The sequence below is a fragment of the Tursiops truncatus genome, chromosome 1, assembly GCF_011762595.2.
Source record: "Tursiops truncatus isolate mTurTru1 chromosome 1, mTurTru1.mat.Y, whole genome shotgun sequence".
Taxonomy (NCBI): Eukaryota; Metazoa; Chordata; class Mammalia; order Artiodactyla; family Delphinidae; genus Tursiops; species Tursiops truncatus.
This window is the reverse complement of record NC_047034.1, coordinates 159,066,979-159,086,942: the sequence shown is the minus strand read 5'-3', so window position 1 is coordinate 159,086,942 and position 19,964 is coordinate 159,066,979. Positions and strand designations below refer to the sequence as shown.

Genomic DNA, 19,964 nt, shown 5'->3' with positions numbered 1-19,964 from the left:
AGGAAGCCACATGGTAGAGTATGTAGGTGTCCTCCAGAAGCTGAGGGAGGCCCTCAGCTGATCGCCAGCAAGAAACCAGAGACCACAAGGAAGCCATTTCTACCAACAACAGGAGTGAGCTTGGAAATCGATTTTCCCCCTGGCGCTCCAGATGAGGACTAAGCCTCACCAACACCTTGATTCCATCCTGAGCAGAGAACCCAGCTACACCATGCAGGACTGACCTATAGACTCTCAGGGTGTTATTTTAAGCTGCTGAGTTTGTGATACTGTTATGCAGCCACAGAAAACAAACACAGTACCTTCAACCCAGCCATCCACTGCTGGGGATTAATTCTGCGAGTATACCTTTAACATGTATTAAACAAAGTATGTACGTGATTATCTATTGCAGCATTATCGTAACACCAAAAAGAACAAGAAAAACTAGAAAGGACTCAAATGTCCATCAATAGGGAATTGGTTCAATGAATCATTTCAGTCTACAATAGAATATTAGGCAGTGATATAAAAGAACAAGAAGCTCTATTGGCTGATGAAAATCTCTAAGATGTGTGGCTAGTGGGAAAAGGTACGGCACAGTATATATAGTTTGTTACATATTATGTAAAAAGGGCGTTATGAACATTTATTCATTTTTGTACGGGCATAAAGCAACTCTGCAAGACAACCTCAGATACTAATAAAAACTGGTGACCTGTAGGCAGTGGGGACAAGGAGTCAGAATAGGGCAAATGAGGCACTTGCATCCGAGTGAGACTTTTTATTGTATGCTTTTTATACATTTTTTTGGAACAATGAGAATGTATTAATTAATGAAAAATCAAATTAAACTAATTGTTTAAAAAAAAAAAAAATGAGTCAATGGGGGAATTCCCTGGCTGCCCAGTGCTTAGGACTCCACACTCTCACTGCCGAGGGCCCAGGTTCAATCCCTGGTTGGGGAACTAAGATCCCACAAGATGGGTGATGCAGCCAAAAAAAATAAAAATAAAATGAGTCAATGGGGGCTTCCCTGGTGGCGCAGTGGTTGAGAGTCCGCCTGCCGATGCAGGGGACGCGGGTTCGTGTCCCGGTCCGGGAAGATCCCACATGCCGCGGAGCGGCTGGGCCCGTGAGCCATGGCCACTGAGCCTGTGAGTCCAGAGCCTGTGCTCCACAACGGGAGAGGCCACAGCGGTGAGAGGCCCGCGTACCGCAAAAAAAAAAAATGAGTCAATGGGTGCTACCTCCCTAGATTCTTTCTGGGCCTGAGCCTGCTCCCTTGTTTTTCCCCCAGAAGTTGATCCTGGGGCATGGCACCCTTGACCTCTGGCATTCCATTCTCATTCTCCCTTCTGCCCTAGGGGAACTGGAGAGACGATTCAAATAGCTGTGTCTGAGCGCGTCATGTCTCTGGAACTCAGTTTTCCCATCTGTGAAATGGGGATGATAATACCTCTGAGGATTGTTGGTGGATTAAATGAGATAATCCGTGTCAAGTGACCCCCCTGTAGAAGGTGCTCCTGGCATTTGTGCTGGCTGGGATGGAAGCAAGGGCAGTCCTCGTGGAGGGAGTTTATTGAGCACGTAGTAGGTGGACCACAAATGACAGTTTCCTCCATTTCCCTCTCACTCACTATGTGACCATGGCCCAACTCCCCCCTCTGTCTAGTCTCCATTCCTTCGGTTGCAAATGAGAAGTTTGGACTGAATGAGCTCTCAGTCTTGTGTATGAGTTTGGGGCCTTCAGTGACCATGGAGAGCTCTCATTTCAGATATGGGTCAGTGAGGCCCAGACGGAGCGACGACTTGTTCAGTGTCACACAGCATGTCCGAGGCAGAGCCAGGACAGGGACTGAAGGCCTCTGACTCCCACCCAGGCCCTTGACCTCTCTCTGCCCAAGCTCATCTGTGCCCGAGCAGCTATGTCATCACATAGAGACTCTCCCCTGGACCTCTCCTTATCTCCCCAGCTTCTGATTGTTACTACAGAAGGGCTGCTGCCCACCCAGCCTTGAGTTTAGAGGCTCCAGCTCCCCTGCAGGCCCTGAGCCCCAGCCAGGTGTCTCCCCCAGCCCCTCCCCAGCATCTGTCCCCTCCAGCAGGAGACACAGAGTGCCACAAATGCCCTGGAGAGAGCACCCCTGGGGAGGCATGGAGCCAGTAAAGGGCCAGGGGAGCGCCTGTGACCACTGGAGTGAGCTGCCCCACAAAGGCCTCTAACTTTTGATCTCTCACCTGAGACTCCCAACCTCCCGAGGGTCTCCCGTCCCTCATCCTACTGCTCACTGAGCTACTGGCCTTGAGGGAGTTGCCTCCCCTCCCTGGGCCAAAGAGAGAGTGGCCTTGGGTTCTGACAACCTTCTAGATCTCCATGGACTCTGACTATACTTTTTGCCCCTGAGTTTCAGGAGATTCTTAGGGATCCTGGGTCAAGATATCCCATCTTCTGTCTAATTAACGTGAGGTTGTTTCCGAACATTTGAGGCTTGACCTGGGATAAGTAATTTGAGTGTTTCTTTCAGCAGATGTTCGTTGTGCTTCGGACAGGGAAATACGTCTTGGTCTCTCTTAGATGTGGACTTACTTCCATGGCCTCTGCCTATGCATCACTCTCAGCCCTGGGAGATGTGTGGGGCTGTTTGTTACCGTCCAAACTGACACACACAGAGAACAGAGACCCTTCGCATGTGCAAACGCATGTACAGATTCTAGACCTGCTCTAATCCTATTTGACCGCCTTAATCTGGGTTTTGTAAGGTTGACCCAAGAGGTTTGAGCAGGTTTACATTAGTTTCAGCTAGTTTTTTTTTTTTTAGTTTCAGCTAGTTTTAACTGGTTTGACTCACTGTGTGTAGGCGTAAGCACATCTGCATCTATTTGACTATTCTGAGCTCATTTGTGGCTGTTGTGATTTGGGTTATTGTAATAATAGCAGACACTCATATTGCACCTGTGATATGTCGGCACGGTCAGTTCCAAGGGCTTTACGCTAAGTCATATAATTCTTGCGACTACCCTGCAGGTGGGGACTGCTTTAGTGTCTTCATTTTACACGTGGATAAACTGAGGCACAGAGAGCTTCAGAAAACTGCCCCGGGATTCCTGGTCCCTGAGAAGTGGAGCCGGGATTTGAACCTACTCCATCTGGCTGCCAAGTCTGTGCTCTGGACCTTGATGTTAGGCTCTGTCACTGCCGATGAGTCTTTGAACCACTTCTTGATAAGTCAATTCTGTCTGAGCCCGTTTGTTCTGCTTTTGCCAGTACGAGCTGCTTGGTGCTGGTTCTGTCTGCAAACAGACTTGAATTTGGCCCATTCTGATTGACCCACAGATCTCAGACCTCACAGAGCCTAGAAGGGGAAGACCACTATATTAGTTTCTTGGGGCTGCTGGAACAAACGGCCACAGATTTGACTGCTTAAAATGGAAACGTGGGGCTTCCCTGGTGGCGCAGTGGTTGAGAGTCCGCCTACCGATGCAGGGGACACGGGTTCGTGCCCCGGACCGGGAAGATCCCACATGCCGCGGAGCGGCTGGGCCCGTGAGCCGTGGCCGCTGAGCCTGCGCGTCCGGAGCCTGTGCTCCACAACAGGAGAGGCCACAACAGTGAGAGGCCCGCGTACCGCAAAAAAAAAAGGAAATGTATTTTCTCACGGTCTGGAGGCCAGAAGTTCAAAACCAAGGTGTCAGCAGGGCCATTCTCTCTCTGGAGGCTCAAGGGGAGAATCTGCTTCTTGCCTCCTCCAGCTTTTGGTGGCTCCACGTGTTCCTTGGCTTGTGGCCGCATCACTCCAATCTCTGCATCCATGGTCACATGGCTTCCTCCTCTTCCTCTGTGTGTCTCTTATAAGGACATTTGTCAGTGGATTGAGCACACCTCCAACCCACCCCCACCCCAGATATTCAGGATGATCTCATCTCAAGATCTTTATCTGCAAAGACTCTGTTTCCAAATAAGGTTACAGCCACAGGTTTTAGGAATTAGGACTTGGACATATCTTTTGGGGGGGCTCCATTCAACCTATTACAACCAACTAGGGTCACATCACAGCATTTCCCCCTGAGAACCTAGCACTTAAAAGTGACTCTTTCTATCAGATTGGGTTTTTACCCAACCTTTAGGGCTTTATTACTTTCTGCTTAGGGATTAAAAGGCAAAAGTGTTCAATGTGCTTGCAGCCACGGAAGAACCTCTTGTACTTTTCAAGACCCATTTATTAATATTCCCGGCCGGGAAAATCAGGAATTCCTGGAAACACCAAGCAAGGTGTGGAAATGTTTCTGTAAATAGGCACCGGAAGACAGAACCCACTTTCTAAGATGTTTGCTGATGATAACACCAAGCTTACTGTTCCCTGGGGAGCTCTCTTTAGTGAAAGTAATGCTGAATCGAAGGAGGGCAGATAATTAAGAGATGAGGGGGAGCCATTAATCTCCCCCAAAAATCTCCACACTCCTGGCCCAGGGTTGAAAGAAGCTAGTCATTTAGATAAAGATAGAGGTGAAGAAATGGTGTCGTTACTCACCAAATAGACCTTGCAAGGAAGCAGCACTCGGGCCGCTTTGTACTCAACTGGCCCCAGCACCAATAAACAGAAATATAACAGAAAAAGGAAAGCTCTGTTTCTCTTTTCTGCATTTCCCCACTTGCACCCATAGCTGACGACCATGTACACTACCGGCTGTGAGAGTCAACTTAGTCCTTGGACAGTTTTGGCATGTGCAGAGGCTTCAGGGAGTGGGCTCAAGGTCCTGCTCTGCCCCTACCAGCTGTGTGACCTTGGGCAAGCCAGAAAGTCTTTCTGAGTCTTGACTTTCCCATCTGCCCTGATTTCATAGGATTACCTGGGAAAAGGCCCACGTTTGGTACTTGCCGTAGATGGCAGAAAACACACGCGCAAACAGACTGGCCGGCCAGGGTCATTCCAAATTCATGGTCAGCAACTTCGAATGGTCACTCCGCACTGCCGGAAATCCTACTCTGTTTCTTTAGTGGGCTTGACTGTGATAACTGTTTCACATCTAATCCTTGATCCTCCGTCCCCTCCTCTTTTCCTGTCTCACTTTGGCTGCAACTTGCTTCCACTCCATTGGCAAAATAGAAACCATCAGAGGAGGTCCCTCAGCTTTGCACGGCTGATTCTACAAATCCACCTCCTCTTCTGCCTCTCAGATGATTGTCCCTGCTCCCGTCAAACGCCAGCTCTCTCCTCCTGTGCTCCGGGTCCCCTCCCTCTTACTTTAGCAAGGATTTTGATCTTGGGAAATCCCCTCTCTCTGTATCATCAGTTCCTCCCCAGCTCCTTACCATCAGCATAGAGATACGATGTTATAGTATCCATATTTGGACAAAACTCTCCCTTCACCCTCCTTATTTCCTTCCAACCAAAGCCCCATTTCTCAGCTTCCCTTTGCATTAAAACGTTCTAAAAAGTTGCCAGTGGTTGTTCTCTCTGGTTCATCGGCTCCCATTTGCAGTCCCACCCCTGCCATTCAGCTTCCATCCTCATTCTTCCACTAAGACTGCTCCGTCAAGGCTGCCCCGAGGTGCTTGCTGCCACATCTAGTGGACACATCTCTGTCCTCAGCTCTCTCGACCTTTCCGCAGCATTCCACACAGGCAGCTCCCCTCCTAGGTCTTGAAGCACTCTCTTCCCCTGGCTTCCTGACAGCTCTCTCACCTGGGCTCCCCCTTCCTCCCTGGCCAATCCTGCTCAGTCTACTGTACCCTCTCCTCCTCTCTGCCCAGCTCCTGATATAGGAGTGTCCCCAGGCTCTGTCCTCCCGCTTTTCCAGTCTGAGCCCGAAACCAGCCTAGGTCACACAGTCTCTGTGCATCCAGCTGGTCCCCAAGCCTGCCCAGACTCCAGGAAGGGGAACAGCAGAGAATTTGGGACCATCCTCAACCCACCAGGTAGAAAACCGGAAGTCCTCCTCAATTCCTCCCCTCTCTCACCCATCACCTCTGACCCTCCAGCAAGTCCACAGTAGGTCCCCAACAAGCCTGCTTCTCATGATCTCCACAGCCCCCAGCCTCGTTCAGGCCTCAGCATCTCTAGCCTGGGTCACACCATCACCTTCTACCTGGGCCGCCTGATTCCACTCTTACACTGTAGTCATCTGGTCTCTACGGAGCAGGCAGAGTGGGTTTTTGCACGTGTGAATCAGATTATTTCACTGCCACGTTGAAATCTCTTTAGTGCTCAGAAGACAATTCAAGCTCCTAATTACAGCCTGAGGGTCCTGCGTGATGGGCCACGCAGCCTACCTCCCAGCCTCAAGTTGCTCCTCTGCCCACCTCGTTCACTGTAGAGTGGCCACTCTGGGTTTCCTTCTGTGTCTCAAACAGACCGATTTGTGCCCGGCCTCTTGCTCATGCTGGCCCGGCTTCCTGGAACATCCTCTAGGAAGGGCTGCCTCCTTCTCATCCTTCAGCCTCAGCTCAAATGCCATCTCCTCTCTGAGACCCCCTTGACCATCACATCACTCCAGGTTCCCACGCCATGTGCACGGCTTCATAACACTCAGCATCTAGCACAGAGCCTGGCACATAGTAAGTGCTCAATAAATACTTGTGGAATAAATAAGAAAAATCAAACAGGAAAGCATTCCACGGCTCAGTACAACAGACTTCCACATGGCCCCGAATCTCATCTCCCACAAGCTCCAGCATGCTACGGCAGCGCCGCATTTTGCCACACAGCCCTGCGGGCAGTGCTTTGATAACAACAGTCCAACAGGCCCCAGGAAGCCCGACATGTCACGACAGGGCCCAACACGGAAAACATTAGGCCTGGCCTGGATCTCAGACTCAGCTCCAGGTATCACTGCTCCAAGCTCTGGATGTGTCCAGCTGACCACAGGGGCCCACAAGGGACCCCCAGCCCTAGCTGTGGTGCCGACTGGGACCCAAACATCTGAGCCCCCATGCCTCAGGTGGTGGGTAGTCGGCCACAGACCTGGGTTGAGCACAGTACAATGGGTCTTTGTCTTCCCAGGAGGCCCTGCTCAGCCTCCAGAGGAGAGTGGTCCATTCTGAGCACCCAGAGCAACTGGGGAAGGGGGAGGTGGGGGAGGGGTAGCACTGGACTCCTGGGGAGAGGAGAGGAGGCCCAGGTCTCTGTTCTGCTGTGCAACCTTGGGCATGTCACTGCCTCTTTTTAGCTTCGCCTCCCTTTTGTAGAAAGAAAAGAGCATCAAAGGGCCTCTAGGGAGCATCTGAGTACAGATGGGAAACCAAGGCCCAGAGAGAGGCAGTGTCTACCCAGGGTCACAAGTGAGGGAGGTCAGAGTCACTTTGGAGCCCCAGGCCACCTGCCTCCCAAGGAAGCCAAACGGCTCAGAGGGTAAGGCCTGCTGCTATCTCCTCACCTGTTGCTCTGCCCTAGGCCCTTGGACAAGAATAAAGACAGAGAGTGAGTCACCAGGAAGGAGAGGGGCCATGGAAAAGGAAAGTGGGTTTCCAGCCCCTCCCCCAAAGCCCTGCCCTTTTCCTTTCCTCTTTGGCCAAGCAAGCCAGTGAGTCACAAGATTCCACTGGGGCGGGCTCAGTGCCAAGCTCAGTAATGACGAGGGACCTCGGAGCCATGCTTTTGGCTCTGCTCTCTTTCCCTACTCTGTGTTCCTGTCTCCTTTGCATGGACAGACAGGCAGGCAAGGACAGGCAGATAGCTAAAACCCGTGAACAGACACGAACAGGCACCTACACAGACGCACAGACTCCTAGCAAGACAGACACCGAGTAGCTAGGCAGACACAGACAGGGACAGTCACACAGCTATACAGAGCGACACACAAGCCAACGAGCACACAAATACAGGCAAACAGCACACTGATGGGCATGACAGACAAACCCATGACCACACAGAGGCAACATCCAGACAGATGTGCAGGCACGTAAGACAGGTAACAGAGAGAGAAGCAGACTCAGACACACTCCAGCAGAATCACCTCACAGACCCAGATACACGTACGACACTGACAACATGGGTGGCCTACAGGGGGTGGTTTGGGGCAAAGAACAGGCCAGATGCCCCTGGGCCAGCCCCAAGCCGCAGAACCACACTGAAACTGACTCATGAAAGTGGGTTCTCTGGGCATGAACTCTTCTGAAGGCAGCCTCCATCTCCTTCCCAATATGAGGGGCCCACCTTGCAGTAAGATGAATGGAGGTTAGACATGGAAAGGGCCTTCCCGACCAGGAGGGTGTTGAGACCTGCAGTGGGTGACTAAGGGTGATGGGGGAAAGGAGTGGAGTGGTGGTAGGTAGGGAGCCTGCATCCTGGCTGTGTGCCCTTGGGCAGCTCTGTCCTTCTCAGCCTCAAGTGTCTCATCTAGGTTCTGTCCTCCAGGGTCCCCGCAGGGAGCAGATGGCCAGCTCCTGTGAGTGTTCCCGCCAACACTGGGGCTCCAGGACATTACTCCTCCATCCTCCGCACATGCACCCAGGGCAGGATTCCCTCGTTGACTCCCTGCCCAGTACCCCCTGGCAGGGGGTAACCCAGTCAACGCAGTCACAGATGCCCATTGTCCTGGTCCCTCCCCTCCCCCTGGGGCTGGCCAGCTGAGGATGCCCCAAGGCTGGGGGAGGGGTGCAGGGAGGTCAGAGAGAGGGCAAAGGGAATCCCCATACTTGAAGCTTCCCTCACCTAGAGGCAGCTGTGAGGCTCAGGCCAGGGATGGGGGGATCGGTCCAGGTGGAGTCTCTTTCATCCTCCCGCGGTTAGAATCCTCTGGCCCGGACCCAAACTGTTGAAAGAGAGGGGACTGCGCGATGGGGAGGTAAGAGGTGATGGGCAGGCCTGGCGGGACAGAAGCCCCATTGTTTGGGGCCCAGGCCAGCCTGGGCAAAGGCAGGGTTTATAACCAGGGCAGGAAGGGGGGGCTCTGCAGGGGGCGCCAGCTGGCAGGGCTCTTCCTTTGGACCCTGGATGGGGGACAGGTGCCGAGCACGATGCCCCCTGGAGGGGTTGATAGAGGCAGCAGTGTTTGGCGAGGTGCCGGAACTGAGTGGGGAGGGCGGACGCAAAGAGGGGTCTCAGGGCAGGGAGGCAGCTCCCACCCCACACCCACCCCGCCCCCTCGGGAGGATGAGCAGCCCAAGGGTCCTAAATCATCCTCCTCCAGATTCCAGTCATTCCTGGGAACGGAGGCGGCTTGGGGCGGCTCCAAGCCCGGGGGGGCGGGGGGGGGCACTGTGAAGAGCGGTGTGCATGGCTGTCTTTATTACTGAGGGGTCACGGGGCGCTTAGAGATTTTTGCCGCCCACACTCTCCCCATCATTTCCCAAACTTAGGTCCCAAACTCGGAGCTCTGCTGCCCCCTATCTTCCCTTGTCCGGGCGAGCCCCTCAGCCCCACGGCGAAGCCCACTGGGCAGTTCTTTCCAGTGTCACACCACAGTTGTTCCTGCTTCGGTTGGAGTTCCGCCCCTAAGGGAACGGCTTCCACCGGAGACCCAACAAGGTCAGTCACGTGCTCACGGTCCCTCTCACTAGTCCCAGTTTCGGAGTTACGGCGGGCCTATTCCAGGTGCAAAAGAGCCGGGGCCCCTCCCTCCCGCCGCCGGGGCCGGGGCGGCGCGCAGGGCGGGGCGGTACAAAGAGCAATCCCGCCCCGCGTTCCTCACTTGACTTTGAGTGTCCGGCGGTCGCAGGAGCGGGAAGGCGGAGGCGAGTAGGGCAGCCGGGCTCAGCCCACACCCCTCACCAGGTAGGGACGCTCCCCTGCTCAGAGGGGAGACGGTGTAGACAGAAGGAACAGAGAGCATGAGGGGCCAGGTGGAGGGACCAAGACAGGTGACAGAGAGGGAGAGTGGAGGGGGGCAGAGGGGCACAGAGAGAGGGACACGTGAGGGCACAAAGTCAGGGACCCCCATCAAGGACGGAGGCTGAGGGAAGCACAGGGATCCAGAACAGGAGGAGAGCCCGGGTGCGAAGCATGGGTGTTGAGTGGGGAGCACCAAGGATGCCACCATCCCCACCTCCTGTCCTTGAAGGTGCCCCCGCAGGTCAGGGAGGGGCTCCATTTCTTGCCTAAGCCCCTTCCCCCGGTAAGCCAGGGCACGTAAACTGTGGCTTCTCGCCCCTGTCCTGCTTGGGGACACAGGAATCAGGGTCCCTGCTGGAACCCCTTGGACTCACAGCCCCAGGAAGCTGGGAGATCAGTCCCTGGGGTGCCAGGGAATCTCTGTTGCCCACCACTTCTGACCCCTGAATTCTGCCCTCCCTGGGCCCAGGAGGCACCATGTGGCGATGTCCACTGGGGCTGCTGCTGCTGCTGGCTGGCGAGTTGGCCCTGGGTGCCCAGCGGGGTCGTGGGCGCCGGGAGCTAGCACCGGCTCTCCACCTGCGGGGCATCCGGGATGCGGGTGGCCGGTACTGCCAGGAGCAGGACCTGTGCTGCCGCGGCCGCGCCGATGACTGCGCCCTGCCCTACCTGGGTGCTACCTGTTACTGTGACCTCTTCTGCAACCGCACCGTCTCCGACTGCTGCCCTGACTTCTGGGACTTCTGCCTCGGCGTGCCACCCCCCTTTCCCCCCATCCAAGGTGGGCACCAGACGGCCAGGGGTGGGTCGCTTTGTCAAGCCCAAACTCAGCCAGGCTCAGGAGCAAGGCTGATGCATTGACATTTCCAGGGGGAGGCTTTGTAGAATCTGGGAAACAGACCCTGCCCCTCTCTCTGCGCTTCCGGGAAGTCCCCACTCTGGTCTAACTTGAATCTCTCCAGTAAGATGGAAAAAGAAGAGCCTCGGTCTGTGGGATTTTAAGTTGGCCCAGGAGAAGGGCAGCCTCCTGCCCTTTCTCCCAGTCCTGCCTGTCTCCATATTCTGGACTTAGAAGGTGCTGGCCACACCTGCTGACTCACCCTCAGACTGATAAAGCACACAGGGGTTGGTCAGCGTCATCTTAACAATTCCTCTGCCTTTGCTCAGGATCCTCTACCCCTGAGATGGCTGGTCATACCTGGGAGGTGGGTTAAGTCTGTTCCTGCTCTCAGCTCTCACCACCATCCACTCGCCCTTATGTAAGAGGAGAGTCACTTGAATTCTTTCCCACAATTCCATGGCGCTGCGGGTGTGAGACTGCACACCTGGGTTGTCACCCCAAAGTGCTGTGTCATCTTAGGGGAGTCACTTACCTTCTCTGGGCTTTGGCTTCCCCATACCCCTCCCACTCCCCATCTCCAAACCCCTACTCATTTAAATGGCATAGGATCTAAGGAATGTTGTGGAGGGCATCCAAGAGAAGCAAGAGGGATCCGGGTCAGAGTCACTGAAGAACTTCCCAAGTAGCAGTTGGTGTGTGACCCTGTAGGAGATGTCTTAAGTTATAGCTTGGCTTTAGTTGCAGTGAGGGCGGGTGTGTGTGCGTGTGTGCGTTTGGGAGGGTTCGGGACACCTGACCTCTGAGGACCTGGCCATCTCAACCCGTCGTCTCTGGTCTTGGCTCCACGTCTCTGTCTGACTTTCCTCCCACCAGGATGCATGCACAGGGGTCGCATCTATCCAGTCCTGGGAACCTACTGGGACAACTGTAACCGTTGGTGAGTGTTGGGGGCTTGCCTTGTGGGCTTTGTGGAACAGACTTGATTCAAACCCTATCCCTGTCACTCACTTGCTGGGGGCAAGGCCTTTCCCTTTTCTGAGCCTCAGTTTCCTCACCTGTAACATGGGAATTTTTACACGGACCATGTCAACTTCTGTACCAGCATTCCAGCAGCAGTCCCCAGGAGCAGTCAACCACGGATGCCCAGCTCCAAGTGCAGCCCCTCCTGCCTGGGGCTAGGCTACCGCCCCTCCCAACCTTTCTCCCTGTCACGGGAGAGTCCAAGAAGGGGGCGCCAGGAAGGAAACCTCCGACTGCAGCATCCGTTGCCCTGGACCGGATGAGGGTCAGGGATGGCTGAGCTGGCAGCCAGCCAGACTGTAGCAGGGCCTTCCCTGGAATGTGGCCCCTCCTCCTCCCCCAACCCTCCCCACCATTCCCAGTAGGAGGACGAAGGGGTTGGGGTGCCCCCCTACCCTAATCTGAGGCCTGAGATGGGAGGTGCGAAGCCTTGAATGCCTTAATGGAAATAATGGGGACCCTAAGACTTAGAGGAGGAGGCCCTGCACCCACTCCACCCCATGCCCTGGGACTGAGAGGGCCCCAGGGAGGAGGAAACTTTTTGGAATGCATTACGCATAAGCTGTTTCCATTGCCTCACTGGCGTGAGGGGTGCCTGGGTCACAGTGAGAGTGGGGACTCGTGCATTTTAGCGTGTGTCTGGGTGACAGAGCATGTGTGTGTGTGCATGCTTTGAGCGTGTGTGACCTGTGTGTGTGTTTCAAAAGGTGGAGCATGCTTGCATGATTCTGCTGTTACTGATAGGATGCCTCTGGACATTGAGGGGTTAACACTCTCTCTCGGTCCCTTCCCTAGGGCCTGGCCACCCGGGCCCCCTCTGGAATGCTGGGACCTGCTGCCACCAGTCCTGCCTAGACCTGCTTGGACAGCCCTGGGGGGCAAAGAGGGAGGTGGCAGGAAAGGACTGACCAAGCCACTGCCCTCCCAGGCCAGTTCTGGCTGCGTTCCCTGCACTTGACACATGAGGGAGGGTGTGGGACGGTGTCTGTGGGCCTCCCAGGCTCTGTGAGCCCTCGAGGATGCTTTCGAGAGTCAGAGGGGGAAGGGAAGGACGAAAGCCTCCCTGAAAGTGCCCCCGCAGCTCCTGGGGCTGGAGATCCCAGCCATACTGGGTCCTCGTCCCCTTGAGGCTCCTTAAAAGGCAACAAGGGAGGCGGGAGCCTTGGGCGGGCTTGAAAGGATGCAGTTTAGCATCTTGTCATAGCAGAGTTAGGAGCTTGTAAAAGCACTATAGAACTCATAGAATCCAACTGTTCAGTCGACACCTGTTAGAGACCTACTATGTGCCAGGTGCTGTGCTGGGCCAAGGAGATGCAGCCAGAATGCGGCAGACAGTCCTCGTCCCTGCACTGGTGCCTCTAGTCTAATGGTGACACAAATAATAAACCTGTCATTACAACCCTACAGGTGTGATGGGGGGAAAAGAGGTTATTGGGGGACCCTAGTTTAGAGTGGGGTGGGGGCGAGGGAAGGCTACTCAGGAAGGGATATTTATGCAGATACCAGGGAGATGAGAGCATGAGTGGCCCAGGCCCAGAAGGAGGGAACATGGGGGGAAATGGCTTGTGGAACGGCCAGGAGGTGGGACCGAGCTCATTGCAGCTGGAGCTGTGAAATGGGGAGAGAGGCCCCGAGGAGGGGCAGGCCGCGTCCCGTGGGTCTCATGAGCTGTGCCAAGCATTTTGCATTTTGCTCTAAGTGTCGTGCACAGCCATTTGGGGAGCACACAGTCTGATTTGTGTTGTTCAAAGATCTCTCTGGCTTTAAGAGAGGGGTGTGTGTATTGGGCGGAGGGAATCACAATGAAGCAGGGAGCCTGGTTAGGAAGCCACTGCCGGGGGGGGGGGGGGGGGGGGGGGGGGGGGGGGGGTCCAGGTGAGAGGGGATAAGGGGCCAGAGTAGGGTGGTGGTGGTGGAGGGGTGAGAGGCAGGTGGATTCGGAGTCTTTCATGACCGGCTCATAGGGCAGGCTGGTGGTAGGTAGGTCTGGGTGAGGGGCAGGCGGTAGGGGAGACACCACGGACCACATGGAGTTCTGGCTTGAACAGTTGGGTAGGTAAGGTGCCGTTTTCTGAGTTGAGGATGTTAAGGGAGGAACAGGTTTGGGGGAAGATAGTTTGGCCATTCTGAGATGCCTTTCACACACCCAGAGGAGCTGTCAGGAGGCCAGCTGGATATGAGTCTGAAACTCAAGGGGGTGGGGAGTTGGGGTTCCTGTAATGAGAACAATCACGGAAGATAACAATTCTTGAGCACATCACATGGTCCAGGCCCTGGGCTGAGTACTTTGCAAGCTTGCCTTTTAATCCCTGGAAGGTGGTACTATTATTATCCTCATTTTACAGACAACATTGAGGGAGAGTTTAAAATAACTTACCTAAGGTCACATGACTAGTCAGCTAGACTCTGAACCCTGGATTCAATTCAGAATCCATCTCTTAATCACTTCACTGTACTGCCCCATTCATTCATTCGTTCATTCCACAAATATCTATTGGGTGGCTACTATGTGCTAGGTTTTGCTTTTAGGCACTGAAGGTATCAAACAGTACCTGCCCTCAAGGACCTTAGATTCTGTGAAGAAACAGGTATAGACAATATAAATAACTGAAGATATAATACGTCAGATAGTGATGACAGGCTGAGGAGAAAAGAAAACAGGGAAGCAGGGTAGGAAGGGTGGAGGATGCTGAGTTAGGGTGGCCAGGGCAGGCCGCCCTGAGAAGGTGACATTTGAATAAGGACTTAGAAGAAGTGAGAGGGGCCATGAGGATGTTGGAGGAAGAACCGTGCAAAGGCCCGGGGGCAGGAGCACGGCTGGTGTCAACAGTCAGGACCAGCCTGGCTGGGACCTCAGGAACCAGGACGGGGACGAGGGGGTCAGAGAGGGGACAGGAGGACAGATCGTGCAGGGCCTTGTTGGCGCTGGAAGGACTTTGGCTCTTATTCTTGATGTGAAGCCAGTGGCAGGTTTTGGGCAGGGGAATGGCATGATATGATTTGGGTTTAACAGGATCGCTTGGGCAGCTGTGTTAAAAATATACCGAAGCGGGGGAGGGGGGCACAGGGCAGAATCGAGGAGAACAGTGAGGAGGCTACAGCAGAATCCAACTGAAAGGTGATTGGACCATGGTGGCTACGGAAAAGAATGAGACATAGTTTGGATTCTGGATGTGTTTTTAAGGTAGAGTCAACACAGTTTGCCAATGAATCGGGTTAGCAAGTGAGAGAGGGTCCAGGGTGCCTCCCAGGCTTTTGGCCTGCACTCCAGGAGAGGACGGAGTGCCATTTTCGAGGACTGTGGCAGGCGCAGGCCTGGGGGTAGGGGGAGAACAGGAATTTGCTTTGGGATGTGGTGAGTGTGACCTGTTAGACACCCAGGAGGTGATGTGGTATAGCAGTAAGATCCTTGAATCTGGAGTTTAGGGAGAGATCTGAGAAGCAGATATAAACTTGTGAATCATAAATTTGAAATTGACATTTAAAGCCACCAGGCTGGATGGGATCATCTGGCGGTCCTCTCATAGGTGCTGATGCAGAATTTCAGGCCCATGTTGACCTCTGAGGCCTCCTCCCTTCCAAGGATGCCCAGCACCACCTCACCTCTTCCTTTCCTCCTGTTCTTCCAGCACCTGCCAGGAGAAAGGGCAGTGGGAGTGTGACCAGGAGCCATGCCTGGTGGACGAAAACATGATCAAGGCCATCAACCAAGGCAACTATGGGTGAGAGGCCCTAAAAATGCCCCGAGTGGGCACATATGCACGTGCACACACATACACACGTATGTTCTGCCCGAGATGCATGTCCTGCCAGGCACACCCACACTCAGATCTTATTCATGTGTACATTTAGCTGGTAGGCATCTCTCCCACCCATGTGCGCATACCTCCAGGACCCCCAGCCTTGGCCGGTCTGTGACCTCCATCCCCTCTCTTTCAGGTGGCGGGCTGGGAACCACAGTGCCTTCTGGGGCATGACCCTGGATGAGGGCATTCGCTACCGCCTGGGCACCATCCGCCCGTCTTCCTCCGTCACCAATATGAATGAGATTCATGTAAGTCCATCCCTGCCCACAATCCTGCCATCTCCTCTTGGCCTACCACCCCAGGGACCCTGGCACCCTGTGCCCTGCTTCTCCAGGGGCCTAGGCCTGTCCCCCGCCAATAGGCTGTGTATCCCTGGACAAGGGACTCCCCTTCTCTGGGCCTTAGGTTTCTGCCTATAACAAGATATGCTGCACTGCAAGAACTGATGCTCAGATTCTGAGTTTTGTGGTCCCAGCGTCTGACCCTCCCTAGCTTCTCTGGCCTCTCCGGCTTGGGAAAAATGTCATTGGTCCCAGTATGGCTGGGTTAGGGCCCTAAGGGCCAGGAGGTCACCTTGGTATTTTGGGAAGGGAGGGACAGACACTCCTCCAGCTTTGGCCAGAGAGCAGCAATTCTCGGAAACGCCATCTCAGCAGAACCCCCAGGGAGGAGGGGATTTCACCCTTCCCACCAGTGGGACCCTCCAGAGGGAGAAATGAGAACCAGACCCAGAACAGTCAAAGGGCGAGGAAGGGGGCTTGAGCGGGACACATGCCGGAGGCTCCTTCCATCAGTGGCCGGCAGGGAGGAGGCAGTGACTGGCCAGAGCGGCCCTCCCTGCAGAGGGAGCTCAGCTCAAGGCTGAGGTGACCAGACCCTGCCCCTGCCCTTACTCCCCTGGGCCTCCGGCTATTTTCTGCCTCCTGCTGTTTGCCTTGGCAGCCTGCCCAGTCACGGGACCTTACTGCTTCTTCCCTCCCCTGCCCTTTGGGATCTGAAGCCCAAGGTCCTGGTGGGAAGACGGATGTACCAGATCAGAAGGTACAGAGGAGGAAAGAGGCCGGGGTTGAGGATGGAAAGTGGCCCGACCGCTTCCCTATTCCTGGCTTCAATTGCCTCACCTGTAAAACAGGACTAGTCACCCCCCACCTGACACTAGAGAGGCACTAAATGGTGCCTGGGTCTTCCTTTGGGTCACCGTGGAGGTTGCTGCACTCTCTCAGCAACAGAGGGCTCAAGATTAAACTGCAGAAGGCCCTGGACTTTTTTTTTTAACATCTTTATTGGAGTATAATTGTTTTACAGCGGTGTGTTAGTTTCTGCTGTATAACAAAGTGAGTCAGCTATGCATATACACACATCCCCATATCTCTTCCCCCTGGCGTCTCCCTCCCACCCTCCCTATCCCACCCCTTTAGGTGGTCACAAAGCACCGAGGCCCTGGACTCTTGGGAGACCTCCAATGCCTAGGGCCCCTGAGGGGAAGTCTGGGGCAGAGGCAGGAGGCAGACAGAGTGACCTTTTCCTTGCAGACAGTGCTGGGCCCAGGGGAGGTGCTGCCCAGAGCCTTCGAGGCCTCTGAGAAGTGGCCCAACCTGATCCACGACCCTCTTGACCAGGGCAACTGTGCAGGCTCCTGGGCCTTCTCCACGGCAGGTATGTTCAAGAGCAGGGGCTGGCCAGGTGGGAAAGGAGGGCAAAGGCCTGAGCCCCCTGACAGCCCCTCTACCTCCCCTCCCACCAGCCGTGGCCTCTGATCGAGTCTCAATCCATTCTCTGGGGCACATGACACCTGTCCTGTCACCCCAGAACCTGCTGTCTTGTGACACGCACAACCAGCAGGGTTGCCGCGGTGGGCGACTTGACGGTGCCTGGTGGTTCCTGCGCCGTCGAGGGTGAGCAGCAAGGGGGTAGGGAAGAGGGCATGAGGTGGGGGTCTTAGGAAGGGAAAGCCTGCAGGAAGGGCCTGGGCCAGGCTGCCCCATGCCCACTCTGTCCCCGCTCCCTCCTGCTGCCCCTGCAGGGTTGTGTCTGACCACTGCTACCCGTTCTCGGGCCATGGGTGGGACGAGGCTGGCTCCGCACCCCGCTGCATGATGCACAGTCGGGCCATGGGTCGGGGCAAACGGCAGGCCACCGCCCGCTGCCCCAATAGCTATGTCCATGCCAATGACATCTACCAGGTCACTCCTGCCTACCGCCTCGGCGCCAACGTAAGTCTGCACTTGGGTGAGGGGGCAAAGGCAGGAGAGCTGGAAGGTTGGCCGAAGGCTTGAGCCTCGCGCCTGATGGATACTCTCCTCCCCACCCCCTCACCCTCCAGGAGAAGGAGATCATGAAGGAGCTGATGGAGAATGGCCCTGTCCAAGGTAAATGCCCCTCATCCTGCCCCCTGATTCCAGAAGCTTGTGCCTGCTTGACACTGGGCACAGAGGCACAGGTGGTCCGTGCAGCATTGAGCAGCAAGTCCATGGGGGCCAGGAGCGGGAAAAACCATGTCCCTTCCCCAGGAGCAGCACCTGGAGGGGGCACTTAGAGTCTTGGTACCAGAGGCCCCGGGGCCTGGGCATGCATCTCCAGGCTTGGGTATCAGTGCCTGTGCTGATGGGCTGAGCCAGCCCCATTTTGACCTCTGCCCACAGCCCTCATGGAGGTGCATGAGGACTTCTTCCTGTACCAGAGCGGCATCTACAGCCATACACCAGTGAGCCTTGGGAGGCCGGAGCAATACCGCCATCATGGGACCCATTCGGTCAAGATCACAGGGTGAGGGGCTTGGTGGGCAGGGGGGTTGGGGGCAGCAGGGCTTGCACTGGGGCCTCTGAGTCTGCCTTGAGTCCTTACCACCTCTCTGCAAAGCTCCATTTCATAGGGGAGGAAACCGAGACTCAAAAAGAGCAGGTGCTTGCCCTGGGTCACACCGAGAGTTAGGGGCCTTTTAGGGTGTTCTAGAACTCTTCCTTCCTTACACACTGGGAAGACTAACTCCAAATGAAATACAGACAAGGATTCAAGAGTTGCTCAACCTCTCCCCAGCTCAGCACCTGTCCCAGCTCTGCCTGACTCACTCCCCCAGCCCTCAGTTTCCCCAGCTGATATAAGAGGCAATGCTAGGGTCACTGATTTCAATAGTCCGACCAATGAAATGTACTTTGCACATACACACCGCCCCCTGCCCCCCATCCCCCACCAGGTGAGGAGGGAGGGCAGGCAGATGTATGAGGTCCCAGAGAACTGGTCGCTGGGATGTGGATCCCTGGAGGGTGGAGGCCCAGTTTCCCTCCTTTTCTGCTTCCCCCTCCAGCTGTCCTTTTGGGACCGTCCCCACACCGGGCACAGGTGCATGGAATTAGAGATGTGGAGATTGAGGGAGGTGCAGAGAGGGACAGAGAGTCCTGAGGGTGCACCCAAGTCACCAATGGCAACAGGGGCCTGGGCAGGGAAGGCCGCGGGGCGGGAGCTCCTGAAAGCAGGTGAATCAGCGCCCTTCCCCCTCCGGCTCTGCCCCGCAGGTGGGGGGAGGAGACGCTGCCCGACGGAAGGACGCTCAAGTACTGGGTGAGTCCCTGCGCCGCGTGCCCTGCGGCCGCTGTCACCTTCCCCCGGCCTCCTGTCCTCTTCCCCCACTCCAATTCCCCTCCTCACGGCTCCTTCTCATTCCCAGACGGCGGCCAACTCGTGGGGCCCAGCCTGGGGAGAGAGGGGCCACTTCCGCATCGTGCGCGGCGCCAACGAGTGCGACATCGAGAGCTTCGTGCTGGGCGTCTGGGGCCGCGTGGGAATGGAGGACATGGGTCACCACTGAGGCCGCGGGCACCACGCCGGGAAGAGCCCTCTGTGGGGCAGCAGCCCCCACCCGCCCGCCCGACGGAGCTCCGGGCCCCAGGGTCCTAATCCTCGCGCGCGAGGGTTCCGCTGACGCAGCGCCCGACTTGGGAGCCTCGGACAGGCGAGGCTGGCGGAGCCCCCAGACCTCCCAGCGGGGGCCGGGTAGGGCCTGGCCGGGAAGGAGCAAGACCACCGAAGCTAGGACACCCCCTTCTCCGGCCCCACCACTCCACCCCACCCTTGTACTCCTATTTCTCAAAGATATTTATTTTTCTTCTCACTGTTTTAAAATAAAAACAAAGTATTGATAACTATGTATCTTGGAACTTCTGGACGTGGAGACCAAGGCCAGAGTTTGGGTGGCATATGGTTAGACAGCAGAAAGGACTGCCTAAGGCCATGCTGGTTGGCGGGGGTGGAGGGTGGGGTGGACCAGAAATCTTAGCCTCAGTTCAGCCCTAATTGTCAGTGGCCCTGGACACTGACCCACTTGGAGGTGGGGCATGGATGGCATGGCTTTTGGCCCCTAGAGAGTCGTGGGCCCGTGGGAACCACTTCTCAGACGCTGAGTCAGCGCCGCCTGAGGCGGGGGAATCCAACCCACCAATCAGCAGAACTGGTGCCAGTGCCCAGCAGGCAAGGGGGGCACAGCCCCACAGAAGCTGGAGCCTCTGTCTCTGCAGATCAGCCTCTCCAAGCCACCCAGGCAAAGGGGAC

The 19,964-nt window shown here is 55.6% G+C and overlaps 1 protein-coding gene across 6 annotated transcripts; it reads left to right on the top strand.

Moving 5' to 3' along the window:
• The first annotated feature begins 9,505 nt into the window (after positions 1–9,505).
• Positions 9,506–19,558, top strand: TINAGL1 (tubulointerstitial nephritis antigen like 1). 6 transcript variants are annotated; one of them, XM_073793032.1, is made up of 13 exons: positions 9,518–9,695; positions 10,222–10,533; positions 11,467–11,530; positions 15,243–15,335; positions 15,553–15,667; positions 16,362–16,460; positions 16,952–17,075; positions 17,164–17,314; positions 17,443–17,632; positions 17,743–17,788; positions 18,062–18,185; positions 18,932–18,977; positions 19,084–19,374. In XM_073793032.1, the coding sequence occupies exons 2-13, from the start codon at positions 10,230–10,232 to the stop codon at positions 19,222–19,224; spliced, it is 1,497 nt and encodes a 498-aa protein (XP_073649133.1). In that variant the 5' UTR covers positions 9,518–9,695; positions 10,222–10,229; the 3' UTR covers positions 19,225–19,374. The 6 variants fall into 6 exon arrangements, with proteins under 6 accessions (XP_073649129.1, XP_073649138.1, XP_073649144.1 ...); XM_073793028.1 differs by lacking the exon at positions 18,932–18,977 and having other exon boundaries at positions 9,506–9,695; positions 19,084–19,558; XM_073793043.1 differs by lacking the exons at positions 10,222–10,533; positions 18,932–18,977 and adding an exon at positions 12,409–12,541 and having other exon boundaries at positions 9,507–9,695; positions 19,084–19,558.
• Positions 19,559–19,964: the final 406 nt, after the last annotated feature.